This window comes from Cottoperca gobio, chromosome 8 (genome assembly GCF_900634415.1).
Source record: "Cottoperca gobio chromosome 8, fCotGob3.1, whole genome shotgun sequence".
NCBI classification, from domain to species: domain Eukaryota; kingdom Metazoa; phylum Chordata; class Actinopteri; order Perciformes; family Bovichtidae; genus Cottoperca; species Cottoperca gobio.
Window position 1 is genome coordinate 10,310,408 of NC_041362.1, and position 25,183 is coordinate 10,335,590.

General features: G+C 38.8%; 4 protein-coding genes across 6 annotated transcripts; 1 reads left to right on the plus strand and 3 right to left on the minus strand.

The window, feature by feature from the left end:
- Window positions 1–199: 199 nt before the first annotated feature.
- Window positions 200–7,847, minus strand: LOC115012843 (kelch-like protein 20). Of its 2 annotated transcripts, none has more exons than XM_029438673.1 (12): window positions 7,727–7,847; window positions 7,101–7,391; window positions 6,386–6,520; window positions 6,105–6,296; window positions 5,124–5,267; window positions 4,105–4,291; window positions 3,171–3,317; window positions 2,932–3,060; window positions 2,228–2,404; window positions 1,960–2,106; window positions 1,386–1,551; window positions 200–1,075 (listed from the first exon to the last, which is right to left on the minus strand). In XM_029438673.1, the coding sequence occupies exons 2-12, from the start codon at window positions 7,383–7,385 to the stop codon at window positions 919–921; spliced, it is 1,866 nt and encodes a 621-aa protein (XP_029294533.1). In that variant the 5' UTR covers window positions 7,386–7,391; window positions 7,727–7,847; the 3' UTR covers window positions 200–918. The 2 variants fall into 2 exon arrangements, with proteins under 2 accessions (XP_029294533.1, XP_029294532.1); XM_029438672.1 differs by having other exon boundaries at window positions 7,673–7,824.
- A 1,073-nt stretch (window positions 7,848–8,920) lies between these two features.
- Window positions 8,921–12,043, minus strand: anks4b (ankyrin repeat and sterile alpha motif domain containing 4B). Its single transcript, XM_029438326.1, has 2 exons — window positions 11,883–12,043; window positions 8,921–10,285 (listed from the first exon to the last, which is right to left on the minus strand). Exons 1-2 carry the CDS (start codon window positions 12,041–12,043, stop codon window positions 9,157–9,159), a joined length of 1,290 nt encoding a protein of 429 aa, XP_029294186.1. The 3' UTR covers window positions 8,921–9,156.
- Window positions 12,044–13,446: 1,403 nt separating this feature from the next.
- Window positions 13,447–19,491, plus strand: slc25a17l (solute carrier family 25 member 17-like). Its single transcript, XM_029437384.1, has 9 exons — window positions 13,447–13,786; window positions 14,664–14,724; window positions 15,222–15,288; window positions 15,632–15,786; window positions 16,483–16,599; window positions 16,699–16,844; window positions 17,477–17,572; window positions 17,781–17,863; window positions 17,969–19,491. Exons 1-9 carry the CDS (start codon window positions 13,712–13,714, stop codon window positions 18,114–18,116), a joined length of 948 nt encoding a protein of 315 aa, XP_029293244.1. The 5' UTR covers window positions 13,447–13,711; the 3' UTR covers window positions 18,117–19,491.
- A 652-nt stretch (window positions 19,492–20,143) lies between these two features.
- Window positions 20,144–25,179, minus strand: dxo (decapping exoribonuclease). 2 transcript variants are annotated; one of them, XM_029437382.1, is made up of 7 exons: window positions 24,941–25,179; window positions 23,613–24,078; window positions 22,772–22,998; window positions 21,613–21,832; window positions 21,198–21,333; window positions 20,957–21,051; window positions 20,144–20,865 (listed from the first exon to the last, which is right to left on the minus strand). In XM_029437382.1, exons 1-7 carry the CDS (start codon window positions 24,951–24,953, stop codon window positions 20,739–20,741), a joined length of 1,284 nt encoding a protein of 427 aa, XP_029293242.1. In that variant the 5' UTR covers window positions 24,954–25,179; the 3' UTR covers window positions 20,144–20,738. The 2 variants fall into 2 exon arrangements, with proteins under 2 accessions (XP_029293242.1, XP_029293243.1); XM_029437383.1 differs by having other exon boundaries at window positions 23,613–24,082; window positions 24,941–25,178.
- Window positions 25,180–25,183: the final 4 nt, after the last annotated feature.

The following is a 25,183-nucleotide window of genomic DNA, read 5'->3' on the forward strand; positions in this document are numbered from 1 at the left end:
CATTTGCATCCTTTTATACACACACACACACACACACACACATATTTGACTTTATACGAATACAATTAAAGCAGAGCTCTTGTATAAGTTTTAAATATATTACACAGACGTTTCCATGTTTCTGGTCAACCCTGGGTTTGTCATTTTTAGGCTGCATCTGAAATAGGAAAACAAAGCAAAAAAACACCAGCACTCAGTAAATAATTAAAACTCTTTATTACAACCCACTCCATTTAAAGTCACTAAAATGCATGACACACATTACAAAAATATACTCCACATATTACAGGTAGTAAAGACAATCATTCAGAACGTACAAAGTTTTAATTACAAAAACACTTCTCATATATATAGACAACTTTTTCACAGGTGACCTTTGAACATATTCACAAGAAAATTCTTTGGCCCAAAGAGCATCTTTTGACAAGAGCAAAAACGTTCACTATTTTTTAAATATCTTTCTCACAGCTAGTCACACCCCAATAAATATGTCACATAATAATAATAATAATAATAATAATAATAATAATAATAATAATAATAATAATAATACAAAAATACACTATGTTGGCTGTTCACAGATTGGAGGTGCTCGCACATTAAGAGTACCGTAAACATACATCATAAAGAGAGCGAGTTCATACTGCCGACAGAATCGTCAATCAGTTACTTGAGATTCATGTACGAGATTTCTTTCGCCACCACACCAAAAAATGTGACCCGAGTGAGACTCATTCCACAAGCAGTCACCGACTACTCTTTGTCGACAGTAACAGCTCAAACAGCCATGCAGTGCCGTGCCAGATCCAGGCATCTCTTCTCAGTTAGCCGTTTTCCAAGGCACTGAGCTTTATAGTGCACCGTCCCCCAATGACTGTGCAAAGAAAAAACCACGAAAGATTTCCTCGGACTCCATTGTCAATTTTCATTTGACATCACGGGAAGGGTGCTCATGTGGAGGTCCTTCCTCAGCTGGAGAGACACACAGCTGAGCCAGCTGCGACTGGTGGGCATCTCGCCGACGATCTCCCACGTGTCTGTCTCGTCACAGTACCTCTCTATAGTGTCGTGATATCTGCATGTAAAGGGGGGGGTAAATGTGTCCATCATTTTGTTTTTAAGTCACAGGAACTAAATGAGGAACCAGAAGCCCCCTTTTGCACACTCCTCTTTGCATTTGAACTGCATGTGCTGAATGTGCAGTACCACAATACTTTATTCGGAATAATATTTTTGACTTTAACAAATAGAACACCTCCTGCGATTTGGATATTGCGCAGAGGTATGCCAGTAAGTTCCTAAAATGATTCTTGTACACCTGGAAAAGTTCCTGCCGGATTGAATGACTGTATGAATGTCTGAATTTTCCCAGAGTAGCCCATCACCTGTCCCAGCCTTCTTCTCCTCCCAGGACGTAGATCTTTCCATCCACCACAGCCGCACCAGGCCGGTAACGTCGTTCTTTCATGGGGGCACACATGGTCCATTGATTGGTTTTAGCATTATAACACTCCACCTTATCTGTGTTCTCTGTCGAGGCATGCCATCCACCTGGGAGAACGAATGCTTTCATTAGAGTGGTTGCTGTATTGTTGTTGCGTGCTATAAGGCAGGGGGTCATCAACCTTTTGTAATTTACGACCACTTCGGATTGTTAAAATATTTCTATGTGCCACCTTTTCAAATAAATGAGAATAAAATATAATTTATCTAAATTTATTCACCAAATGCATCTCCTACATCACTTTTTCATCTGATGACGCGTTGTGATCGGTGTGGTGATATTCAAACAATACTGGTGTTTCAGCACATTTATCAAAAATAACTAGCTTGGCATTTTACCAAAAATAATCTACATTTATTTTTAAATTGAACTATTATGCAGTACCTCCACAGCCCACTAGACGGCGCTCTGTGGTCCACTGGTTAAGAATAGCTGCTATGAAGTGTTTTACATACCTATAACATAAATCTTTCCTTTGAGCGTGCAAGCAGCTGAACCAGAGCGAGCGATCTGCATAGGGGCAACCTCCGTCCATTCAGAACATTTAGGGTTGTACACCTGAGCGAGGTCTGTGCCGTCACCATCCTCTAGGACGGCACCACCTACCAGGACAGAGTGACGTATGAAAAAACTAATGAAAGTAAATTGTGAATCCACATTTTTTCTTCAATAAAAAGCATAACCTCAAGAAAAGTGTGCATGCGTGTAGACCGTGTTTCCTACCAGTAACACAGAGCAGCCCATCCAGGGCCACCACAGCAGGACTTGTGACGGCCATTTTGACAGACTCCGTGAACTGCCACGAGTTTGTGTGAGGGTCGTAGCACTCCACAGAGTCCAGACGAGAGCGTCCCTCCCACCCTCCCACTGCATACACGAAGCCGTCCAGCATCACAAGGCCTGAGGGGCGTGAAGACGATTCATCAAGTCACTAATAACAACCTTTTACATAAACATGATATTTATCCTACATGTTAGAGTCGACTTAACTAAGAGCTTCCAAAAGTCCTCGTCAGCTGCGAGACCATAACTAAACTGTAGTCAGGGCAGTAGCTCGACTTCCTACAGTGGAAAAAATTAGGAATTCTAAACTTTTTGTGAGGGTTGGGTACCGAACTCTGTACTTAACGGTACCGATCGAAACACGTTTGTACTACAGAGCACCCGTTAAATCAGAACGGTGCCACATTTTGGTGCAGTATTTGTGATGCAAACTGCAAAGCTGGCCAGAAGGTTATTAGGATTAATATGACACACACACACACACACACTTTAAGACTTTGTTGGAAAACAACAACGTTCACACAAAACTATTTTTTGACAGCTAGTATTTCAAATGAGTCAAAATCACTAAAAAGCAAAATGAGGTGTTGATGCAAGTTTTGGTTGCAGGACAGAAGAAAGTTGTCATACTTCGACTGACTCACCTAACTCAGAGCGAGCAACATTCATAGGAGCCATCTCCATCCAGGAGTCGAAGCAGGGGTCGTAGCGCCACATCTCCCTGCTGGCTGAGCCGTCAGGAAACTCTCCTCCTGCCAAATACAGAGTGGAGTCTACAGAGGAGGAAGGAGAGAAACATGTCACTTATCTTTTGCTCATTTCAGAGGATAATATGGAGTGTCATTATCCACTCGGTCATGAAGGAGTTTTAATTTAATCTCACCTGACACGACCAGCCCGTGTTTGCTCACAGCAAAGGGCAGGCAGGCCAGATTCTGCCACTGATTCGTCAGCGGATCGAAGCTCTCGACGCTGCGCAGCACCACCTTGTCATCCTCCCCGCCAACTGTCACTATCACTTCAGCTGTCTCTGTTGCCATGGCAACAGGAGTAGAGGAACAGAGAGGAGTGAGCCGAGGCCTTTGGATAGATGTTCATCTTTAAAAAAAAAAATCCTGTAGGATACAACGTAGTCGTATGTAGGGCTGCAACTAATGATTATTTTTTATTATCGCTGAATCCATTTTGACGATTAATCGTTTGGTCCATAAAAAGGCTAAAACAAAAATGCCCCTCACAATTTCTCAAAGCCCAAATTGACATTTAAATGTTTTGTTGTGCCCATTATGATGAAACCAAATATATGGATTTTAATATCATAAAAGTCCAAGAACACCAGCAAATATTCACATTTGATGAGCTGGAAGCTGCATATTTCCACTCAAAACATGACTAATGCTTGATCGGTTATTTAACTGATATACTTCGATTACTGATCGATCAACTAACTAATCGTGTCAGCTCTAGGAGTGCTGACCCCTAACAGAGTGTAGTGTAGATGCCAGGTGTGTAAGCAGTCAAATAAAATACAGAAGAATAAAAATAAATCGTAAAATTGCTTCGTCACGCTAGTGGCAATTTTATCTAACCAATGAGGGGTCTGCAGTGTTTTAACTCTACTTCCTAGTGTTGGAGCAGCTCACTTGGAACCTCAACCAAGGTTGTACTTAAAAGTACCAGGTACTATCTGCAACTAAAAGAATAGCTATTCGAGTTGAGCTGTGCCGTACCATTCAGTGGAAATGCAGGCATGTGAATGTCATATACAATTCCAAGTCTAATGTACGTCACAGTCACAGAAAACAAAATGTGTTTACCCGTGGACCTGCGTGGCCTCGCTCTGGGACAGTAGAGCTCTCCACGGCGGTCCTTTAGCAGCAGGTAGTCCTTGGCCTCGGAGATGAGCTTCTGGCAACCCAGGTTCTCCTTCACCACATCCAGAGACTCGATCACATCATGGAGGAAGTAGGGGCTGATGAGAGGCAGCCGGATATGTTCAAGGACCTTTGAGGAAACAAATGCAAGAAGAGAAATCTAATGAACTGCCTCTGAATTATCATTTCTTGTTGGAAAGTCACAGGTGTGCATGAAGCTACACCCAGGAGCTCGTTAGCTTAGCACAAATACAGGACAAGATTTCAGAAAATGACTGGTCTAGTACGCCTCATGTAAACACAACTGATGAAACAAATGAGATATAACGTGTTAATGAATTTTAGAGGTACTGGTAGGTGTATGTATTTTGGACAGAGCCAGGCTAGCGTCTTTATGCTAAGCTAACCAGCTGCAGTAAAAACTGATATTTATTTTCATAATATATTATTTAATGTTTCCCTAATACAGTTGTACAAACACAGTACATACTTGGGCTGCAGACAGTAAGCCTACATAAAAATCAGCATTAAACTCAGCAAGGCCATTTTAATGGGCAGCACAGCTTGAAGACTTTAATTAGGTTTCCTTTGATGGTTTCCTACAATAGATTCAGTATGCCACGGTGTTCTTTAAGAGTGTCTTACGACGCTCCGTGAAAGAAGTGCAAAATACTGCACAAAAAAGAACAGAAGTTAAAAATGACAACAGACTGCAGTGGTGGTTCAGGGGAGCTTCGGTAGGTGAGGTGTCCTTTTACGCGTCTGACAGTGGTGGCATTTAATCCTTGATTTATGGATGTCTTATAGACCAACAGCTGCTGAGCACTTTGAAGGACCAAATAAAGGACATACCTACAGCTCAAAACTCTGCTACAACACATATACATGCACAACAAAAACAAGATGCACTGTGTGCATTATTATGGGGAATCAAAAATAGTCAAAAGGTAGTGTAGACTCACCTTTTCAAAGCTCTGTTTGCGAGAGCTACATTTATTCAACCACGACAGGGCGGCCTCAAAAACCATCTCCTCTTTAGGCACATTGAGATAATCACTGGCAATAATTTCTGTCAGTTTGTCCACACACAGAGACTGGAACTCCTCCTGGTGGGGAAGAGAAACAAAAAAGAAAGACATCAAAAGAATAAAGTGTGAATCACAACTACTTAACCTGCTTTGTAAACAGACACTATCCATGGGAGGTAATCACCTGTAATCATTGTAACAAGCACCTTTCACACATGAAAGCAACAACACAGATTGGTTCAATTATCCTAGTGAGGTACTGGTGGCATGTACAAAGGCAGCATTGTTATCAACTTGATTATAAATGCTGTTATTGTCATTTATTCGGAGAAAACTGACGCAATTCTGTTTTCTATATCCAGGCACCAACACCTTGATTTTTCAGGGTTAACAATTACACTTACTATTAATTAACTACCAATTCTTTTATTTTATTAACTTTTAATCTATACAATTAGTGAAACATGTCCCTCACGTTGTCCTAAAGCCTAAAATAATTTATTTTGATTGCTTGTTTTGTCCATCAGTTCAAAAAACTAAAGATATTCAATTTAAAATGACCACTACTGCAAACATCAGAGTACAGGAGTCGACACTGACAATATTATAAGTCTTCTTCGCACGTGTAATCAGACGTGAGCATATAATTGTAACCCCCATACCCGATTCAGCATTAAGAGTCAGTCTTGAATTTATATCTATAGGTTACATTTTGTTTTATAAAGTTAGGAAAACACTGTTTAAGTCAAGCATGATACCTGATTGCCTTACACATAAAAGAATGATCCCAGTCACTTCCACAGTGAGGCATACAGCTCATTAACTAAACACTGCAGATACCCAAAGCCCAAGTGTCACTATTGAGACCGAAAATGTTGGATCGATGCATCCCTAATGTCTCAATCAGCCTCTCACCTGCTGAGAAACACTGCTGAATTGCTCATGAATGTACTCCATGCTGCGTTTCTCCAGCACCTTACAAGAATGGGCCTCAGCAAAGCAGTGAATCCCCACACAGTTCATCTCATCCATCTGACGCTCCATAAAACGACAACAGGCCTCTCGAACGGCCATCACGTCCAGCAGATTGGCTGCTGCCAGCAGAGCCTGGACAAGATGAAAGTTTTTCTTTTTAGCCTGTATGCTTTTTAGGAAGGGTGGCAGTGAGGAAGAACAAAGAAGAGCCAATACTTTACCTGCACATTTGCTTTAGAAATGTAGACCTCTGAGGTGTACGCGTAGCTCACCAGCATGCCAATCATCTGAGGCTCAACTCCATTGATTGCAACCCGCTCCTGTTTGGATTCTATCAGGTCAGTGGAAAACATTGCCTGTGGAGATGGAAGGAGGAAACGCACATAATTCATATCTATTTACATGATAGTTTGGATTCACCAAAGTCACACAATAATGCTTGAGGCAGCAGTGGACAAGGTAAAATGGCTATTTTTGTCAATGGAGTCTGGTGGCTTTGGCGAGATCATGGATGGATATAACGGCTTCAGTTCCCAATCGGAAGGGCAGCAAGGTAAAGCAGTGAAAATCTTCCAAATATAGCTTACATTTAAACTGATATTGATTTGTTTCGGTAGTCCTTTTTTTTTTAAATAAAAAAGTAGCCAAAATACATTTTGCTGCTGCCCTCGTCCACAGCAGTACATTGATTTGCTCTGATTTTGGATAAGTACAACCACACTTCAAACAATACTAACTAACATTGATGTTTAATGCATTAGTTTTATTTGTAATGTTTATAATTTGATGTGCTTGCTGTATGATTTGTTAAAAGTATTGGTTTAAAATGGTATTTCAATTGTATTGGGACCATGCTGCATGGTGATTCTGCATTTTAAATAAATATTGATTGATTGTGCGTGTCACTGACATGACTATGACGAGGGCCGTGTTTACCTGGAAGTAGGAGCTAAAGGAGGCCAGCACAATGCGGTGGCAGGGGAACTCCTGTCCTCCACAGCACAGAGTCACATCACAGAAGGCGTTGTTGAGCCGCAGGCTGTTGAGGCCCTGCAGGACAGTGTTGGGGTGCCTGGCCTCCACAAACAGGTAGTCCTCCTCGCTGCTCAGAGAGGCTGGAGGGGCGGCAGCAGCGGCGCTGGCGTCCTCCTGGATCGGGAAGTTGACGTTTATAGTGGACGGTGAGGGCAACCCCGCGTTGACGGCGATTATTTCAGCCATGTCTCACTTTGTGATTAGTGGAAGGCAAAACAGACAAGACAGTAAGGACTCTTTGACGACACATTATATTTTTTAGATAAAACCAACGACTTTAAGATTAGCTGGTCAACTAGTTCTCCGTGAGTGAGCTCGAATTTAAAAGTAGCATTTGTAAAAGTCGCTGGAGAAGCAACAAGGCGGAGAGACGATCTGAGATTGTCAGTTAGTTTACTAATTAGGCTTAGCGGAGCAAACGAGCCGTTAGATCTCGAGTCTAACTAATCCGTTGTTTCCAGGATAATACATACCAGGTATAGACATGCGGTTAAGCGTTCAGCAGTTGTAACAGTAGAGCATAATACCTGTTAGACATAATCGTGACCACTACGGTACTAGCCCAACCTCTCCAGTCAGAGTTTACCGTCAAACGGTAACGACAAGGTTTTAAAGCCTCTCACCGGAAGTTCCTCCCACACCTTAAGAGATGTCACCTCCGAGTACTTCCGGCTTTGCGTCAGTTATCGCGTCTCAAATCTATTTCTCCACATTTTTTGATATTGAAAACAAATGTCATTTTTTCAATGATGAACCACAGTCTTGAAACGCATTTATTTTACCATTGTATGCCATAAGTTAATTTTTTGACTCGAATGAAATATTCCGTTTTGTTTAAAACTAATCATAATATCAAAATTGAGTGTAAAATGGCATTTATTTTTTAACATGATAAATATAACATTGAATTAATTGAAAATGTATTGATGATCTAGGCCTATGGTACATTTGACAGACAAAATATTAAAATTGACCTCCAATTTCACTGGATTTGTATGTGTATTTAAAGAATATATTGAGACTCTGAAACTTATAAACACTAAAATAAAAGTTATAAAACTATCAAACTACTGTAAACTCTTTAAAGAAGAATAATGTATGTTTTTATTATAATTGTAATTGTTGAAATTTATTTATCCCAATGATATATTTTTTATATAATAATAATAATAATAATAATAATAATAATAATAATAATAATAATAATAATAATAATAATAATAATAATATAATATAGGATCTATTCAAATTCATATTCTTGTTTCTCTGTACAATTATGTTAAGTAAATGTCTGCAATGTTTGTATATTCAAATGTTTTTAATAAAGATTTAAAACAGCTGCATGCTGTGTCTGGATTTTTGCCTTTGACTTCCTGTTACATCTCTGGTTGACCTCTCAAGTTATCAGGTTTTCTAACTGTAGAAGAATAAGATCCAAACCTGGTTAGTACAGCAGACTGTGTGACCAAACATATGTCCTCACAACGTGAAAACCAGAGAACGGACACACACACACACACACACACACACACACACACACGCACACACACACACGCACACACACACACACACACACATATGTGCATCAGAGAATATTAACCTGGGGACATTTATTATTATTAGTTTTATTTATTTGACAATTGTTGTCAACAGACAAAATTATTATAAAAAACATAACAGCACAACCAAATCAGCCACCGATCACCGATGCTGTACCAAAGTATCTATTGTTTTTTTCTCATTTCTCAGTTGCTCATACTCATGCTCATACAGATTTATGGAGGTTATTCTTGATATTGTAGGTCCTGACACTCCTGTCATGCTGTTTTAACCAATGGATAAAACTTTATAAACAGAGCATTACACAATATTGTAGAATAATTTTGACACTTTAAATTGTGAATCAGACTCATTTTGATTTTCAGACGGTTTAAAATTCACTGTTCAAGTTTTTAGATCACAAGCAGCTGTCCTTCATAATGCCCGGCGTCTCCAGTGCATTCTTTCTGCGAGCAACAGCTTCTAGGATCTTCTTCCTGGGTCCTAGCTGGATGCGAATGCCTTTCAGGTCTTCATCAGAGCAAAGCAGCAGCGCCTCCAGGTCTAGGTGCTCTCTACTGAATGCAGGGGCAAACTCTGGCAATGAGATGGCAGACAAGAATCCATCCAAAGGAGAGGTGTCATCATCTTCATCATCATCCAGTCCCAGGTCTTCCTGATCCCAGGGCAGATCCGCATCATTCCCCTCGAAGCCAGCCGCATCTTCCTCTGCCTCGAGCAACTCGTTCTGAATGAGGTAGCCAAGATTTTCATTGTTCCCACTGGGGATGTCCTCTGACTCCAGCCCCATCTTCTTCATGAAAATCAGACCTCCAAGGCCGGGCCGGTTGAAGATGGACTGTTTGACTTGTTCTGGTTCGTCATCGTCATAATAATCTTCAAAGCCAGTCATTCCTTTTTTGTCTAACATGCTCTCATCCTGCTCGTTGAAGACTTCCAGAAACTCTGGCTGCTCAGACGCTACATTCTCCTGTTTGAGGAAAACAACGTTCCCATCCCCTCCTGATCTCTGCAGTGTGCCTTTCTTCCCAAGCTTCTTCTGGAACGTGCCTTTAAACCTGGCTGTAAGGGAGCCAGATTTATCTGCAGCAATAAGCTTGGAGAACTGCTCGTTGATGCCGGACATGGTACCACCGTCTGAGAATGCTGATGCCATGCTGGTCTCTGAGACAGACCCAGTATTGCCCACTCCCCGGTGCATTTTATCCATCTTGCTCTGATGTTTCTTCTTCACCTTCTCACAGAGTTTCACATGCTTCTCCGCTTCTTTGACGGCCTCCTTCTTTAGATTGGCGACCTTCTTGGGATTTTGGTTGGTCTGCTGTGAGGCGGCAGCATCAAGGAAGCGCACGCAGTCCATGCGGTCACGAGAAGCAGCAACGTCCATAGCTGTGTGGGATTCATTGTCCAGTGCAAAAAGGTTAGCACCGAAGTTCACCAGAAAGCTAAGGATATGCATGTGGCCGTTAGCTGCAGCGTGGTGCAATGGTGTGTTTCCCCAGATGTCACTTCTGTTGGGGTCTCCCCTGTTTGACACAAAAGAGAGATTTGATTTAAAGTAATGATGTCTAACTTTTTTTGTCTCTATCTCATTAATATTATAATGATTCCTTCTCTAATTCATAAAGGTTTGTGAAATAATTCTTTATATTTCATGGTATTTTTTATTTTATTTATTTGTCAGATCTACAAAACACACCAATTCAATGGACAACATGATAACGGGAGAATATTTATTCCCACGATAGTCCCATGATTTAAAAAAATATCAGGCATAAAACATTTAATAAAATTGAAACAACAGAATCTTGAAATCACAACTACCTAAAACCAATCTAAAATAATATTCACATGGATACACCCTAACACAACAAAAAAATACTTTATTAAAGAAATAATTCAATATGTGTCCCTCTTGTTTTTGGGAACTTAATATTTCACAATACAACCCTAGTGTAAGAAAACAAAGTTATAAAAAAAGTCTGAGAAAACCAATCGCTCAGATAAAAAGGAATCATGGTCAAAAGTAAAATGACTCTTAAACCCCATAGAAGTGAAAATGAGGGGGAAATCTTTCAAAAATGAATTTCAAATGAATAGTAAAGATCCTATGAGGTCTGATGTGGTTTATTTATTTCAGACTGCTAGATTTTACAATTATGTATTAGCCACAGTACATAGTATGTCTCATTATTATCATATTGTTCAAAAAAGTCAAATAATGGCTAACATGTTTTTTTTAGTTTGTTTTCGTCAGTTATGTCATGGCTCAGTTTGCTATTTAAAGGGATAGTTCGACATTTAAAAAAATTGTACTTTGCTTTATTACCGAGAGTTAGATGAGAAGATTGATCATGTGATAAAAAATATAAATATAAGGTAAGAATGAAATAAAACAGATAACATTTAGCTAAATAATACCAAACACATCTGAAGTTAATTGGTAAATGATTAAGACTTAAAGTCCTCCAGTTCTCTTAGTTCCCTTATTGTCACAGCCATAAAAGTCTTTATGGCTGTATTCCTGCAACAACGTGTCATAAAAACCAATGACCAAAGTGAAAAAGCGTCAGTTAATTCTGGTCACGTAGTAGGTGAGGTGTGCGTTACGCCCTATAGGCTAACCTCCAAACATATTTTCTGAATCTAATTTTTCAGTAAGAATGATGCTCTAGATTTAAGCCTGTGCTTTGTTGTGTTGCATGAAGGATGGAGGTGGGGGTGGTGGGGACAGACAAAGGGCTCTTTTGTTTCACAGGATGGCTTTGGCTGATTAAACATTTGGCTCAGCTCATGAGAGAGAGTAGTCTAAAAAATGGAATAAAGTTTTAGCTTGTTATATTAAAGTCAACGACATTTGAACACCAACACAAAGAAAACCTAAATGAAGTCCTAAATAACTGATATGCTGTATGAAAATTCCTAAAACACATTATTCTTCTGTAAATATTACAATATGTTAACCTTTTCACAGTGAACACTATATATATTAGTGTAACAATACAGCCTATAAACAAAACATTTAAATTAACGATGGAGCACTGGGGTAATGATCATGGAGATAAAGCTTGCTATATATGTGAAATGAAGCCCCGGTAATAGAGAGGAGTGTATCATGCTTACTCTCTGCTGCATATGAGCTGAAGAGCATCGACATGTCCGTGGAAAGCAGCTAGTAAGGTGGGAGTCATGCCATCCTCATCCGCAGTGTTCAAATCCTTCCTCGTGGCCTCCTTTAATAGGTCCAAGTATCCATCAATCGCTGCTTTGTGGTACCTAGACATCTCTTCCCAATGACAGAAAAGCTCCAAAGAAATCTGTCACTTTTTTTTCACTTTTCCCCCCCACACTCCTGTCAGATGTACAGACTGTTCCGACCGCAGACCCGTGCAAACAAAGTGCTCACTGGGCGTCAACATATCACCAGCTCAGAGCCATAAAACAAAAGCAAAGTCCAGGTCACTGCTGTCATCTGCACAATTTCACCATTACTGCTTGAGATTGTCATCAAGAGCTTTTTAAAGCTTAACTATTAAGTGTGGTCACAGCCAGATTTACAGTGTTATAAGTACAATTGTGAGCCCTACTACATTTATTTATACAGCTACTTACTATTTACTTTACAGATTTTACATACGTATAATTAAATATGTTAAAAAATAACCATAATATCTTAGTTTTATTTCAGCTCATTTCTGTTATATTTAATGTGTCTATTCTTTCTATTAATTGTTTTAATGCTCTGTCTTAGTTTGCACAACAATTAGATATGTTAAAAACTCAGAGGGAAATATTCCTCCTTTATCCCCAAATTTGGTAATTTTGAATTTGAATGTTTCTGATAAACTCAAGGATGAAGTGCTTGAGCAGTAGCGGTTAAAATTAGCACAAACTTAAACATCTACAGCAGTGAAATGCAACATACAAATGAATGCAGCGGTAATATTAATCAAGAAACATCATATACAATTGTAAAATACTGACAGGGAACATTTGAATGTATAATTAGTACTTTTACTTTTCATACTAAAAGTACATTTTGCTTATAACACTTACATAACTTTATCTTTTAAGTAAGGTTTTGAATGGAGGACTTCCATATATTATGTATTTCCATAGTGTGGCATTAGTACTTTTTACCCAGTTAAACTCTAAATTTGAAGTCCGCTTTTAACTCCATGTTTATATCAATGTATCCCTGGTTTGATTCAAGTTTAATCCTGTTTTGACTCCAGTTTAATCTTGGTTTAATTGGGGTTTAATGCTGATTTAATACAGTGTTAGTCCAGGTTTAATTCAGGTTTATTTTAGGTTTAATCCTGGTTTTACTCCAGTTAACTTTGGTTGTTTAGTTTAAGGTTGGAGTTGGTTTATGGTTTGTGGAAAATAATGAAATAACACTAAAACCTCCTGTTTTTGTTTACATTTAATTATTTATGAATACTTCTTCCACCACTGCAAATATCACAATACAAAAGCCCTGTATTTAAGAAAACAAAAAATATATTTCTTATGCTTCCTCTGTGCACCAAAATGTTTATTGTAATATGAATATGTTACTTTTATGTTTATTTTTTTTACATCACTGCACTATACCCTCCACTTCAGTGGGTGGCAGTAACGCGTTTTTACGGCTTGCTGACCGTCAACAGAAGAAGAAAAGAAAGAAGAAGAAGAAGAAGAAGAAGAGGAAGAAGAAGAAGAAGTTGTCAACCCGGATCATGGGTTCAACCAATGAATGGGGACTGGGAGGAAACATTGCTCGACGCTTTGCTCTTTCTGACCGTCTTCAAGCTTTTAAACACCATGAAGTCGGAGCGGTGAAAGTTTCTATAATTTCCCAAACAGTCCCGCAGCTAGAAAAACAGACCGACCACCAGCTCCCTCTCTGCGGGTCACTCTGAGGTTACTTTCCGGTGTTTGGGTCTGTCTGACCGGGAGAGGCTGCAGAGATGTCCGACAACGGTGGCTCGGCTGTCGGCCTTCTGTCTTACGAAACGCTGGTTCATGCTGTGGCAGGTGCCATGGTGAGCAGAGATGAAGTGCATTAAAACGAGATGTCATGCTTAAATGTGAAGTATAGAGCCTGATATTTGTCTTACTAGCTTGATGTTAGCAGTGTTTGTATCGAAGAAACGACTGAAAATGAAGTAGCGCCGAGATGGAAAAGTGTCTGATGGCATGTCCGTATGGTTATGCCGATCCCTGGAGTGGTGTGCTGAAAAGATTCACTCAATTTACAGGTTTAAGATCATTTCAAAGCACAAAATGTGCCACTTTAAATAGGATTATCTCTGAAATGGAGCAGTAAAAAATAATTGATATTGTGATAGTGTTTAGTCAGTGTTGTCTTCAACAGAAATACAGCAGGCATTGTTGGGACTCATGACGCAATATGGTTTTAAAGCACTCCAACGTTCAGGTTTGAGCTCATTTCAAAGCACACAATGTGCTAATTTAAATTTGATTATCTCTGGAAACAAATAGAGCAAACATTGTCAGGACTTATTGATCAGTGTGTCTTTAAAGCACTCCAACTCGCAGACTTAAGGTCATTTCAAAGTATATATGTGAGACTTTGAACATTTCTGAACTGGAACAGTACACATGCTTAATGATGTTTTAGTCTTTAGTCAGTCTTATTGATCAGTGTGTTATTAAAGCACTACAACGTTTCAGTCTTACAGTCATTTTAAAGTGAATTTGTCTACTTAGAACTTAGAAAATCTCTGAAATGGTACAATAGAAAAGCTTGATGTTGTTCTGGTTTATAATATGAGTTGTCCTGAATACAACAGGCAAAATGTGACACTTAATAAGCTGTAGCCTAATGTGTCACTCTGAAAATAGGGAGCAAGTGAGCCTTTTGTCATTTTGTTTTCATTACCATGCGTTGTCTTTTAGGGGAGTGTGACGGCAATGACCGTCTTCTTTCCTTTGGACACAGCCAAAAGCAGACTGCAGGGTGAGTCGGAGGTCTTATCATGTTGTACAGAGGTTACCTGATAGCAGCATCTCTGAACACAGTTGAATGAGTTACGTGTGAAGGTTTACTTGATTATGGAGGAACTGAAATTGCAAAGATGTAGAGGAATAGTTAACTAAGTCAGTAATGCACTGAACATAGTCTGGCCTTTTGTGTACTTATTATTTATACTTATGTGTCCTTATTTGTGACTGAAACACTTTGACAAGCTCTGCTCTGGAACGCTGCTTTATAAATAAACTTTTTACCCACTTCCTTTACACTTTTTGATGACCAACATATGTGTCAACGAAGCAACAAACTGTGTCCCCCAGTTTGTTGTTCAAGAGTTTCTATTGTAAATTTGAAGTCTCAAACAAACGCTTCTTCAGAGGAGCACTCCTTGTGTCCAGGAAACTGATCTTGGTGGAGTTGCTCTTATACATTCACGGAGTACCTGTTCACTAGCTTTTCCCACATTTGTGTTTGTTTTTCAGTGGATGAAAAGAGAAAGTCTAACTCTACCCCCGTCATCCTGGCTGAGATAGCAAAGGAAGAAGGCCTGTAAGTATAGTGTTATGCTGGGTTTATAATAATATTGCCAAGTTACGGCTCGTTTTGTTCTGGAATACAAGCAGTTCGGTTTGATTTCAACAACTGAGTGAAGTGTAATGTCATTGCAGTAGACATTTATCATCTTTAAAATATGTCTAATCAAGAGCTGAAACAGTCCATTTATCAATTAGTTAATCAACATCAAAGTAATCTGCAGTCATTTTGTTAATCAATTAAACACATAAGTCATTTGTGAATCGAAAATGCCAAAATATTCTCTGTTTCCTGCTTCTCTAACGTGATATTTGCTGTTTTTTGTTTTCTAAATCTGACCCTCCGTCACTTCTCCCAGTCGGTCTCTGTACAGAGGCTGGTTGCCAGTCATTTCCAGCCTCTGCTGCTCTAACTTTGTCTACTTCTACACCTTCAACACGCTGAAGAAGCTGGCGGCAGCTGGTCAAGGGAAGTCCAGCCCCGGCAAAGACCTGCTCATGGGGGTCGTATCAGGTAAACACGCGCACAGTAAAAGTTATTCATGACCTGATGGAACTAAAGGCTACTAAACACCTTTTTAAGCGTGTGTTGTTAACATTAGGGCTGCAACTAACGATTATTTTCATCATTGATTTTTAATCTCCATTATTTTTGTGTGTAATCAATTAATTGCTTGGTCGATAAAATGTAAGACATTTGCGAAAAATGTCCCAGAGTCCAAGGTTATATTGTCAAATGTCTTCTTTTGTCAAACCAGCAATCCAAAACTCAAAGATATTCAGTTTACAAGGATATAAAACAGAGAAAAGCAGCAAATTGTCACAACAGAGACACTAGAACCAGAGAATAGTTTACATCTTTTATTGATAAATGAATCGCTTAAAGATTGGGGCTGTGAAGCACTTTGGGCTGCAATTCTTGTATGAAAGATGCTATACAAATAAAGATTATTATTATTATTATTACTACGAATGGAATAGAATTTCTTTTCTTTTGATTTAATAGATTCATTGTTTCAGCTCTAGTTAATCAACTTTTACCTTCCAGCTGTCTTCCTCCTGCTTTTGTTGCTGTATTTACGCCGCCTGTAAATCATTGAAACCAGGTGCAGGGATAGCGCTGCTCTATAGAGCTACTAGAAGTCAAAAACTCCACATGCTAACTTTTTAAGAACGATTCAAGAAAGCTAATGATCTGTTGTTCATGCAGGGGTGGTGAATGTGATCCTGACCACTCCCATGTGGGTGGTCAACACTCGACTGAAGCTGCAGGGCGCAAAGTTCAGGAACGAAGACATCCAGCAGACCCAGTACAGGGGCATCTTTGGTGCGTGATATACTTTATACCTGGGTTATATTTAACAGTGCAGACATGTGTTATTGCCCAGATGTAAAATCCCTGCTGTGTTTTGGCTTTTCCTCTCAGATGCTTTCTCAAAGATCATCGCCAATGAGGGAGTGGGAACTCTGTGGAACGGCACTCTGCCCTCTCTCATCCTCGTCCTCAACCCGGCTGTGCAGTTCATGTTTTATGAGGCCATGAAGAGGAAGGCAGGCATGGGAGGGAAGAAGGTGAGAGGACACATGAAAGACTCTGTTGTGTAGAATAATACATTCCCAAAGCCTCGGCGCCTTCTTATCTGGGTTGATTGATTTTTTTTTCTTCCTCCAGTTGCAGTCATGAACATGTGAGCTAACATCAAACCAGATCTAATGAAAACATCCTCCCATAGAAGGACCTGCTTAACAGGACGGAGAATCTTCTTTCCTTAGTTTTTCAGTTGTAAAGACTTTTTTTGTAAAAGACAGTTGCAGTTTAAAACATGTTATCTTTTTTCAGTTGTAGTTCTGGTGACAGAAATACTAAATGTAAACGTTTCAGTTGGAAAAGTTATGGCTCGGCTGGTAATGGCTTTTTCAAGAAAGCACTAACCTGACAAAGGGAGACCAATTAAACTTTGTTCTGCTGCATATGTTGTGGTGTAGAAATGGCAATCAATGACTATGAACATCTGTACAAAATGCCTCTAGCATGGCTTAAAAATGACTTTTGTTCATTTGTGTAATATGCCGGTAATGACGCACTGTTCACTTTCATGTTTTGATAGCCAAATCATAAAAGGAAAACTTCAATCAAATAGTGCTATAAATGTTTTAGCGAATACACTGATTATGAGTGCGTTAAATCTTTGTCTCCACCACAGATATCCTCAGCAGAGATCTTTCTCATCGGAGCAATTGCCAAGGCCATTGCGACCACCGCGACGTATCCTCTTCAGACAATTCAGGCCATCATGAGGGTAAATACTATAATATATAATAATAATCATATAAAATGTCACCCTTTTGTTTACCTTTCCAAGAGGTCTCACACTTGAGCCATCGTTAAAGTATACGCCTGGTGATATTCTCTTTTTATTGTTACATTTATATTGTCCGAATACAATGTTCAATCTCCGATCATCTCATCAAATCCAAAGGAATTAAGATTTCCTGCTTTCTCATCAGTTCGGCCAGTACAAAGGGGATGGGGAGGGCAGCGTGACTGGAAGCCTCTCAAACATTTTCTCCATGTTAATGGACAGAATCAAGTGAGTGAAGCTACGAACAAAAACACATTCCCTGGCACAGTGAGTACACTGGTCAAGATGTTATAACGGCTCCTCATTGATACTCCTGTGCTCCCTTTATTACAGGAGGTTTGGGGTTTTTGGTTTGTACAAAGGCCTGGAGGCCAAGCTGCTACAGACGGTACTGACGGCCGCCCTCATGTTAGTTGTGTACGAGAAGATCACTGCTGCTACCTTCAAAGTTATGGGCATGAACATGAAGCTGAAGCAGTGAACACACACCTTCTTGAATACAGTAATGCATTAATACACTTATGCATTAATACACTTGTCGTCAGTAGGTTTTCAATGCTTACCGATGATATGTTCATGTTCATACAGATGGGATTGGTGCCTTTTTTTTTATGGGCACAGATTCCTACACTCGATCAAAACATACATCATAACCAGAGCTGCGGGGGGTACTTACAATACCCTCTCTTTTTTAACTTTTAACTTTCCATTGTGCAGGCTGGCCTTGATTGTCTCCACTGGTTAATCTCTGTTGAGATGGTTCGAAGTGATTTGACCAGCTGAGATGTTAAAACTGGTTTGGAAAAAGATTACAGTAAAGGTTTACATCATGTGACATTCGGGGGAAATATGCTTATTCACCTTCTTGCCAAAGTTGGATGAGAAGATTGATACAACTCATTAGATATTAGAAATGATTCACCCAATGAAACGGTGATATGTCAGTTTTAAACTTCAAGATACAACATGTAAATTAGGGAGTAATCAAAATTCCAGCGCTCACCAGCTAATAACACGTTAGAAACAAGAAAGGGTGGGGGGGGGGGGGGGGGCATGTTGTGAAATGCTATCTCTATTGTTCCATGTTGCCTCCTCAGATTTGCTTACAAACTGACCTTTGGTTTACACTCAGCAGCTGCACAAAGAGAAGCATTGCTGTGCATGGGGTATCTTCAGGTTTCTGTGTACATTAGTGAGCTTTGGAGGTGCTGATAGGGGGTTGTTGTTACTTTTTGATAGAGCCAGGCTAACTGATTACCCATGTTCAGTCTTTATGCTACGCTAGGTTAACCAACTGCTGTAGCTTCGTGATAAGTTACAAAAAATGAGAGTTGCATCACTCGTCTCCTCTACTAGGAAGTGAATAAACTTATTACCCAAAATGTCAAACCTTTCCTTCAACATTAGGCACTTGTGGCAAATGATAAAACCAATAAGATAAGTGACCTACTTGGGTATTGCCTTGATCTAAGCTACTGGATCATTCTTTACATTCTTGTCTTATGATTTAACAGAGTTTGATAGAAACCTCATGAAATTCCTGCAAGATGAATGTTGTTTTTTCTAAAGTGCTGATTTATGATGTCTTCATGACACACTAATGAGCAGTAATAACAATAACGATAAATGAATAATGAAAGGGAGCACAGATCCCATTCATATTTATAGACTTGTGTGTAAAAACCAAATGGTTTTGATTTTAACAACTAGAATGTATTAAGAAAGAATGAATTAAATATAAATGATGCACATTTTGAGAGTAAAACCTACATGTGTGCACGATACTGTAGTAAGTGCCTGTAAATTATATCTGAAAAACTGCACTGTGAACTGATATAAATGCTTTGATGACTGTTGATGATTTACACAAACCTGTGATACATTTAACTGTCGAATGTCTTCCTGATTGTACCGGTCAGTATGAACACTCACCCGTCTTACATTATTTATCTTGGTGCCCCGTCAGATATTCAGTTTTTGCAGTAAGTTACAGAATTAGTTTATCACAGTGCTCTTTCTGTGATTTAGTGAAGGGAAGTTTCTGCTGCCTTTCACCTTCAAAACATTTTGAAGATTTATTCACTTTTGTTGTTGTTGCTGTTAAACTAATTGTTCAATCTGTTAATGTGAGTTTTAATCATTACATGATGATTACATTTAAACATTTTTGACTTTGCATTGTATTCATAAGTGCAAGTGGTGTAGGCCAGTTACATGCAGAAAGGTTACTGTCGATTTAGCAACAGAAATGACAGTTACCGGATATGAGCACCTCCACTATTACATTTCCCCCTTTTTGTTGTCTCGCTGTTCTCAGGTACACCATGTGTGAATAATGATGGGTTATGTTCTTTTTTTAAATTCACAATATAAAAATAAATGTATTTAAGTTGGGGAATTTCAATGCGAATTGAAATATCTGGGAAAAAAGGCAAAATCTAAGAGTGTGTTTTATAAAAAAGAAAAAGTAGAAATCTCTGAACAAAGAAAATGTCACTGAGTCTGAGGGAGAAGGACAAAATGAGCTTTATTAATTAAGAAGGGGTCCAAAGTTGGTGAATCTGTCACTATTCCTTAGCAAAGGCAGTGAAACAATAGTTACTCGACTACACCATGCGTATTTATAACTGTCTTCATAACGTTTTTTTACCCTAATGGTTTGTCGTAAGGAAATGTTTTGTCTTCGTAGATGCAATACTTACTTGAAGTCAACCTTCATTTATTTACATCATGATTTTTTGATCATGAACAAATTGTTCTAGAATTGTTTTGCATTAACATGCCACTGTTTTGGGGGTTTAAATTATTGTTATAACATAATAAAGCTTGAGAACAATATTGACATCAGTGCATAACTACTGTTGTATTTAAAATCACCACATGCAAGATGAAAACACATGGTTCAGTTCTTACTGCTGAACAAATAGAAGATAAAAAAATACCACAGAATCATTAATGTGGTAACGATCAGCGGCACAAAATGAGTTCACACAGCCCCTCTCGGAGACTGTCAAACTGTATACATGGTAAAGTCCAATGGTAAATAATCCTCCATTGGAGGTCTGGATTAACAGTCCCAGTCGACCTCGGCTGTAAATCAGGACTAATGAGAGTCTTGACTTCTGGTCATCTCCTCCACATACCAGTGTGGCAGGAAGGAATACTGGGAGTCCCTGTGGATGGAGAAGGTCACGTCTCTGTGGGGCTCCCAGGAGAGCAGGTACACCACACTGGAGGGGAAACAATGATGATTCATAAATTATATTTGCTTAAAACTTTTAAAAGTTTAACAACATAGTCTGTTATTGCAATGTACTGTACCTTGGATTGTCTTCAGTAGCGATGTGCTTTACAAAAGACAGGAACTCGCAGCAAAAGTTCATACAGACTGTCGGCTTCCAGCAGTTTTGTTCATTCTGTCCAGAAGAAATACAGAAGACGGAAAAAAGTAAATAAATCTTAAGTAAATCTTTCATTTACTCCCGGCAAATAACTGTTTATTTGAAAAATAGATTTCTCAATGCTTGGATGAGCGTTATCACTGCAAACTATTTCATTGTACCTTTATGAGATGGGAAATCTTAGAGATGGGAAAAGTGTCCACAGTGACGACCACGCCTTCATGATCCCGAAAACCTGCCACAACACGGGGGACTCCGGGGAGAAAGGACTGGGCCCACCACTTCAGCAGTTTGAACCTGAGGGCCACCAAAATGAGGAAATCTTTAAAACAACTTGCTGGTCAAATCAAACAGACATGAAACATTGGATTTGTTATACAAAAAAGGGAGAAAATGCAGTTTTTGCTGCTTCAAAATGTCCTGCTTTTCTGTTTTATATCCTCTTAAACTAAATATCTTTGGGTTTTGTACTGACAAAACAATTGACTACTGACATTTTATTGACCAAACCATTAATCATAATCTTTAGTTGTAGCCCTAGTGAATTATATAATGTTTTACCGTTTCATCATCTACCTGTGGAAGTTGCTGCGCTGTTTAGGTGTGGAGATCTCTGCAGATGTCTTCAGCTCGACGTAGCATGCAGGAGGAGCTGGAGCGTTGGGGTCTTTATCCCGGCAGTCCACCTCACCGGAGAACAGGAGTCTGTGATCGGCGAGCCGAGTTTGCACCACAGTGCAGAAGGCCTCATTAGTGTTAACCACCCCACCTGGGTCAGGTAGACTGTGGACGTTATCTATAGGGACGGACAAAGGTGAAGTGTTATCATTTAAACATGTGCTTTGTATATGATTTGGGTGTCGAGTGTAATAAAATAAGACTGCATGGTATTTATGGAAGCCCATTTGTGCCAGGAAAAGAAAAACAGATAAAAAGTTAAAAATAAAAATACTCACTGTAAATCAGAATGATGTAAAATGTGGCCCTTTGTCAAAATTAAGAAAAAATGTTTTACAACCATATCAACGTTATTAGGTTTTTTATATCATTGCTAAGTCAAAATGACTCAGGTCACAATTTTGACTATTTGACTTACAAAAACATAGTCTTTGGTCAAAATGTACAGAAGCATAATGCATTCACTTGAGAAAAAATATTTATCTAAAAATTATGAGATTTCTTTTTATAGAAAAGAAATCAGCAAACATTTGACCCTTTCCCGTAAAAATTTACTATTTTTTGACTTTCTATGTTCAACGCTATGAGATACTAATCATAATTAATTCCAAATCTTAACTTTTTAATTTCAAATGATGAAATACTAAGTCATAATTTTAAGATGGTAAGTCAAAACGATAAGATACTACATAAAAATACTGACTTTCTAAAAATCTGATAACTTTGAAGGTCACATTTTTTTAATAAACATTTCTAATTTTGACTTTCTATCTCAGAACCGAGATCGTAAAGTGATGACTCAGTATCTTCTCATTAGTTGAAATACCATGAGTACTTTTATTTTGTCATTAAAAGCATTTCACCTATTTTTTACCTTTCCTGGCAGAATTGGGCTTCCATAGATATGACTAAATATAAAATCAAATTTTTTTATTGTGATGCTTGTGAAATATCACATCTGAGCTGATGTGAAGCCGTCAATCAATATGATGACTGATCAGTGATCAAGGTTTGAAAGAAAACAAAGTTACTGTAGGACTTTATTGTATAAACCTACCTGCACATGTGTATTGCTCAAACTTGTATCCCCAGTACATCATCTCTTCATGTCTCTCGGTGCGGTTCTCTTGATCCCTACGAGCAGCTTCTGTTTCCACTTCACTGATGTAAAGTGTGCCCCTGAACCTGGTGACCGCCAGCAACCAGCCCTCCCGTGTCTCATAGGGAGTGGTCAGCAGCTTTGTCAGATGACCACGCCATGTCACAAAGTCGACATCTAAAGCACTGAGAAGAGCAGAGGTCGATCAAAGAATATGTGTCCAACAGGAAAGTTGTTGTCTGAAGTGGTTGGATTAGAAAAGTCTTTCCCAAAGTTAGGGTCGGGACTAAAATGGGACACGTTTTTGTTAGGTTAGAGTAAAATGCATAACAATGCTATGATATGTGAATTCATTTTCCTGATTAAAGTAGAAGAAGAGATTTCTTTGCTACGCTGGTCTGTTCAGCCTGTTTGCTGTTTGAAAATGAGAATGTTACTAAAGGTTGGAGTTTAGGGCTGAGAGACGAAGGGACGGGATGAGAGTTGAGAAACGGTGCGAAATATGAAAGGGGAAGTAGAACTTGTTTGATCATAAATGTACATATACTGTATATGTTACGATGTAAGAAACTGTGATGCTGTGATGTATTTTATAATGAAATAAAAACATTTTATATACATTTGAAATTCATGAATTGTTGATCATTGGAGACACCAAAATTCTCATTTGGGTCTCGAGAATTAGGGACGATAGATCACAAGTGAGTATCTATCTGATCTGGAACTGTAACCCTGAATATGAAAAAAGATAGGATAAAAATCATAGACTGTAATTGGTAAAACTAACAATAACACTTACCATGACGAGGCAGCGGTCCCCCTTGAGCTGAGCTTTGATCTATTGGCCAAGATCCAGCGTAACATGTGGTCCAGCTTCTCCTTCACACTGTCATCTCTCTTTATAAAGCGATCCTTGTATCCATCCCTCAGGTCAAAATTAGGACTTCTGTCAGGTTCCACATAGTATCTCATCTGCCTGTTGTCGTTGAAGAATCTGCGCTCGGAGTCGAGGGAAAAACATCCTACTTCGACAGGCTGTTTGTACACAGGAAAGTCTTTTTCGTATTGCTCCCTTCTGGTGCTCAAACCCCGAGAGCTCAGTGGGTTTTGCCCAGGAGTTGGTCCAGACTGATACTGGGGGTGGTTTGGTCTGGAGTGTTTATTCTCACAATGATTTTTTCCACTGTCGTCTCTCTCTCTTTTGTATGCTGACTGGCGGTTTTGGTGGCTGGAGTTGGGATTGTGGGATCTGTGCTGGTCCATTGCTACCTAGTGGAGAAAGGAGCAATGAAACAAACTGATGACATTAATGATTATTCATATCTTCCTAAATGTCTTGCTCTCCTGCAGGAAAGCCCAAACATGTTCTGCCTCGTCATTATTTGTTTTGTCACAAAAAAAGACAGTGCTAACTATATTTTATATGCTGCTACAATAATTAATAATATAATACAATAACAATTTAAGCTGCCAACACAAAACAACCCTATCAACTATTTGTGTATCGTGTATATAGTAACATTTCATGTTTTTTTATGCTTCATATTGAACATAATAGAATACGTTTGGTTTGATTAATTTGTTTATTTTAGAGACGGGACAGTACAACTAAATAAATACACATAGTAAAAAAATATGCTAGATTTAGCCAAAAGAATATTTCATCTGTAGTACTTGGCCATGGTGTTACAAAATGCTTCCTAAAATACTTCAGAGCAGAAACAAAAACAGAGCATGCAGTTTAAAGATTGGGAAAGGACACAAGTAGTTACATACAATACATATAAAGACATTGGAAACATAATAGATGCTGATACTATACTAATTACACATACAAACATCATGATATGTGTTAATAACGGTATAGTATGTGTGTATGTGAATGCAGATATATTCACAATGTTAGAAGCAGATGTTTGAATGATGTGTACTGTAGAAAAGTGTCCGCAATGAACAAACAGGCGTGTGCTTATGTGCATGCGTGTTGTATGTTAGGTTAATGAAGTTTTCTAAGAATAGCTATTTTGTTTACTTTGCTTTGGCAATTTGCGTTACCTTGACATTATAAAACCTACTTTACAACTACTAAAACCAAATTACCGGTAAATAAATGAAAACCTAACGTACCTTTAGTCAGCATACACAACAACAACAGCTAGCTAACGTTAAGCTAACGTTAAATTTCTGTTAATGCCCAGTCAGTAAAAATAATGAACACTACTCTGAGTAAAAAAGACTATCATGTGTTGCAGCACCTTTTCTAAACAACACAAAAAAGGGAAATAAAGAATACATGAAGTGTATTTGTCTCGCTAACTGGGTAGCTAACTAGCACCATAGGCTAACACCAAACCAACGCTACTTCCTATG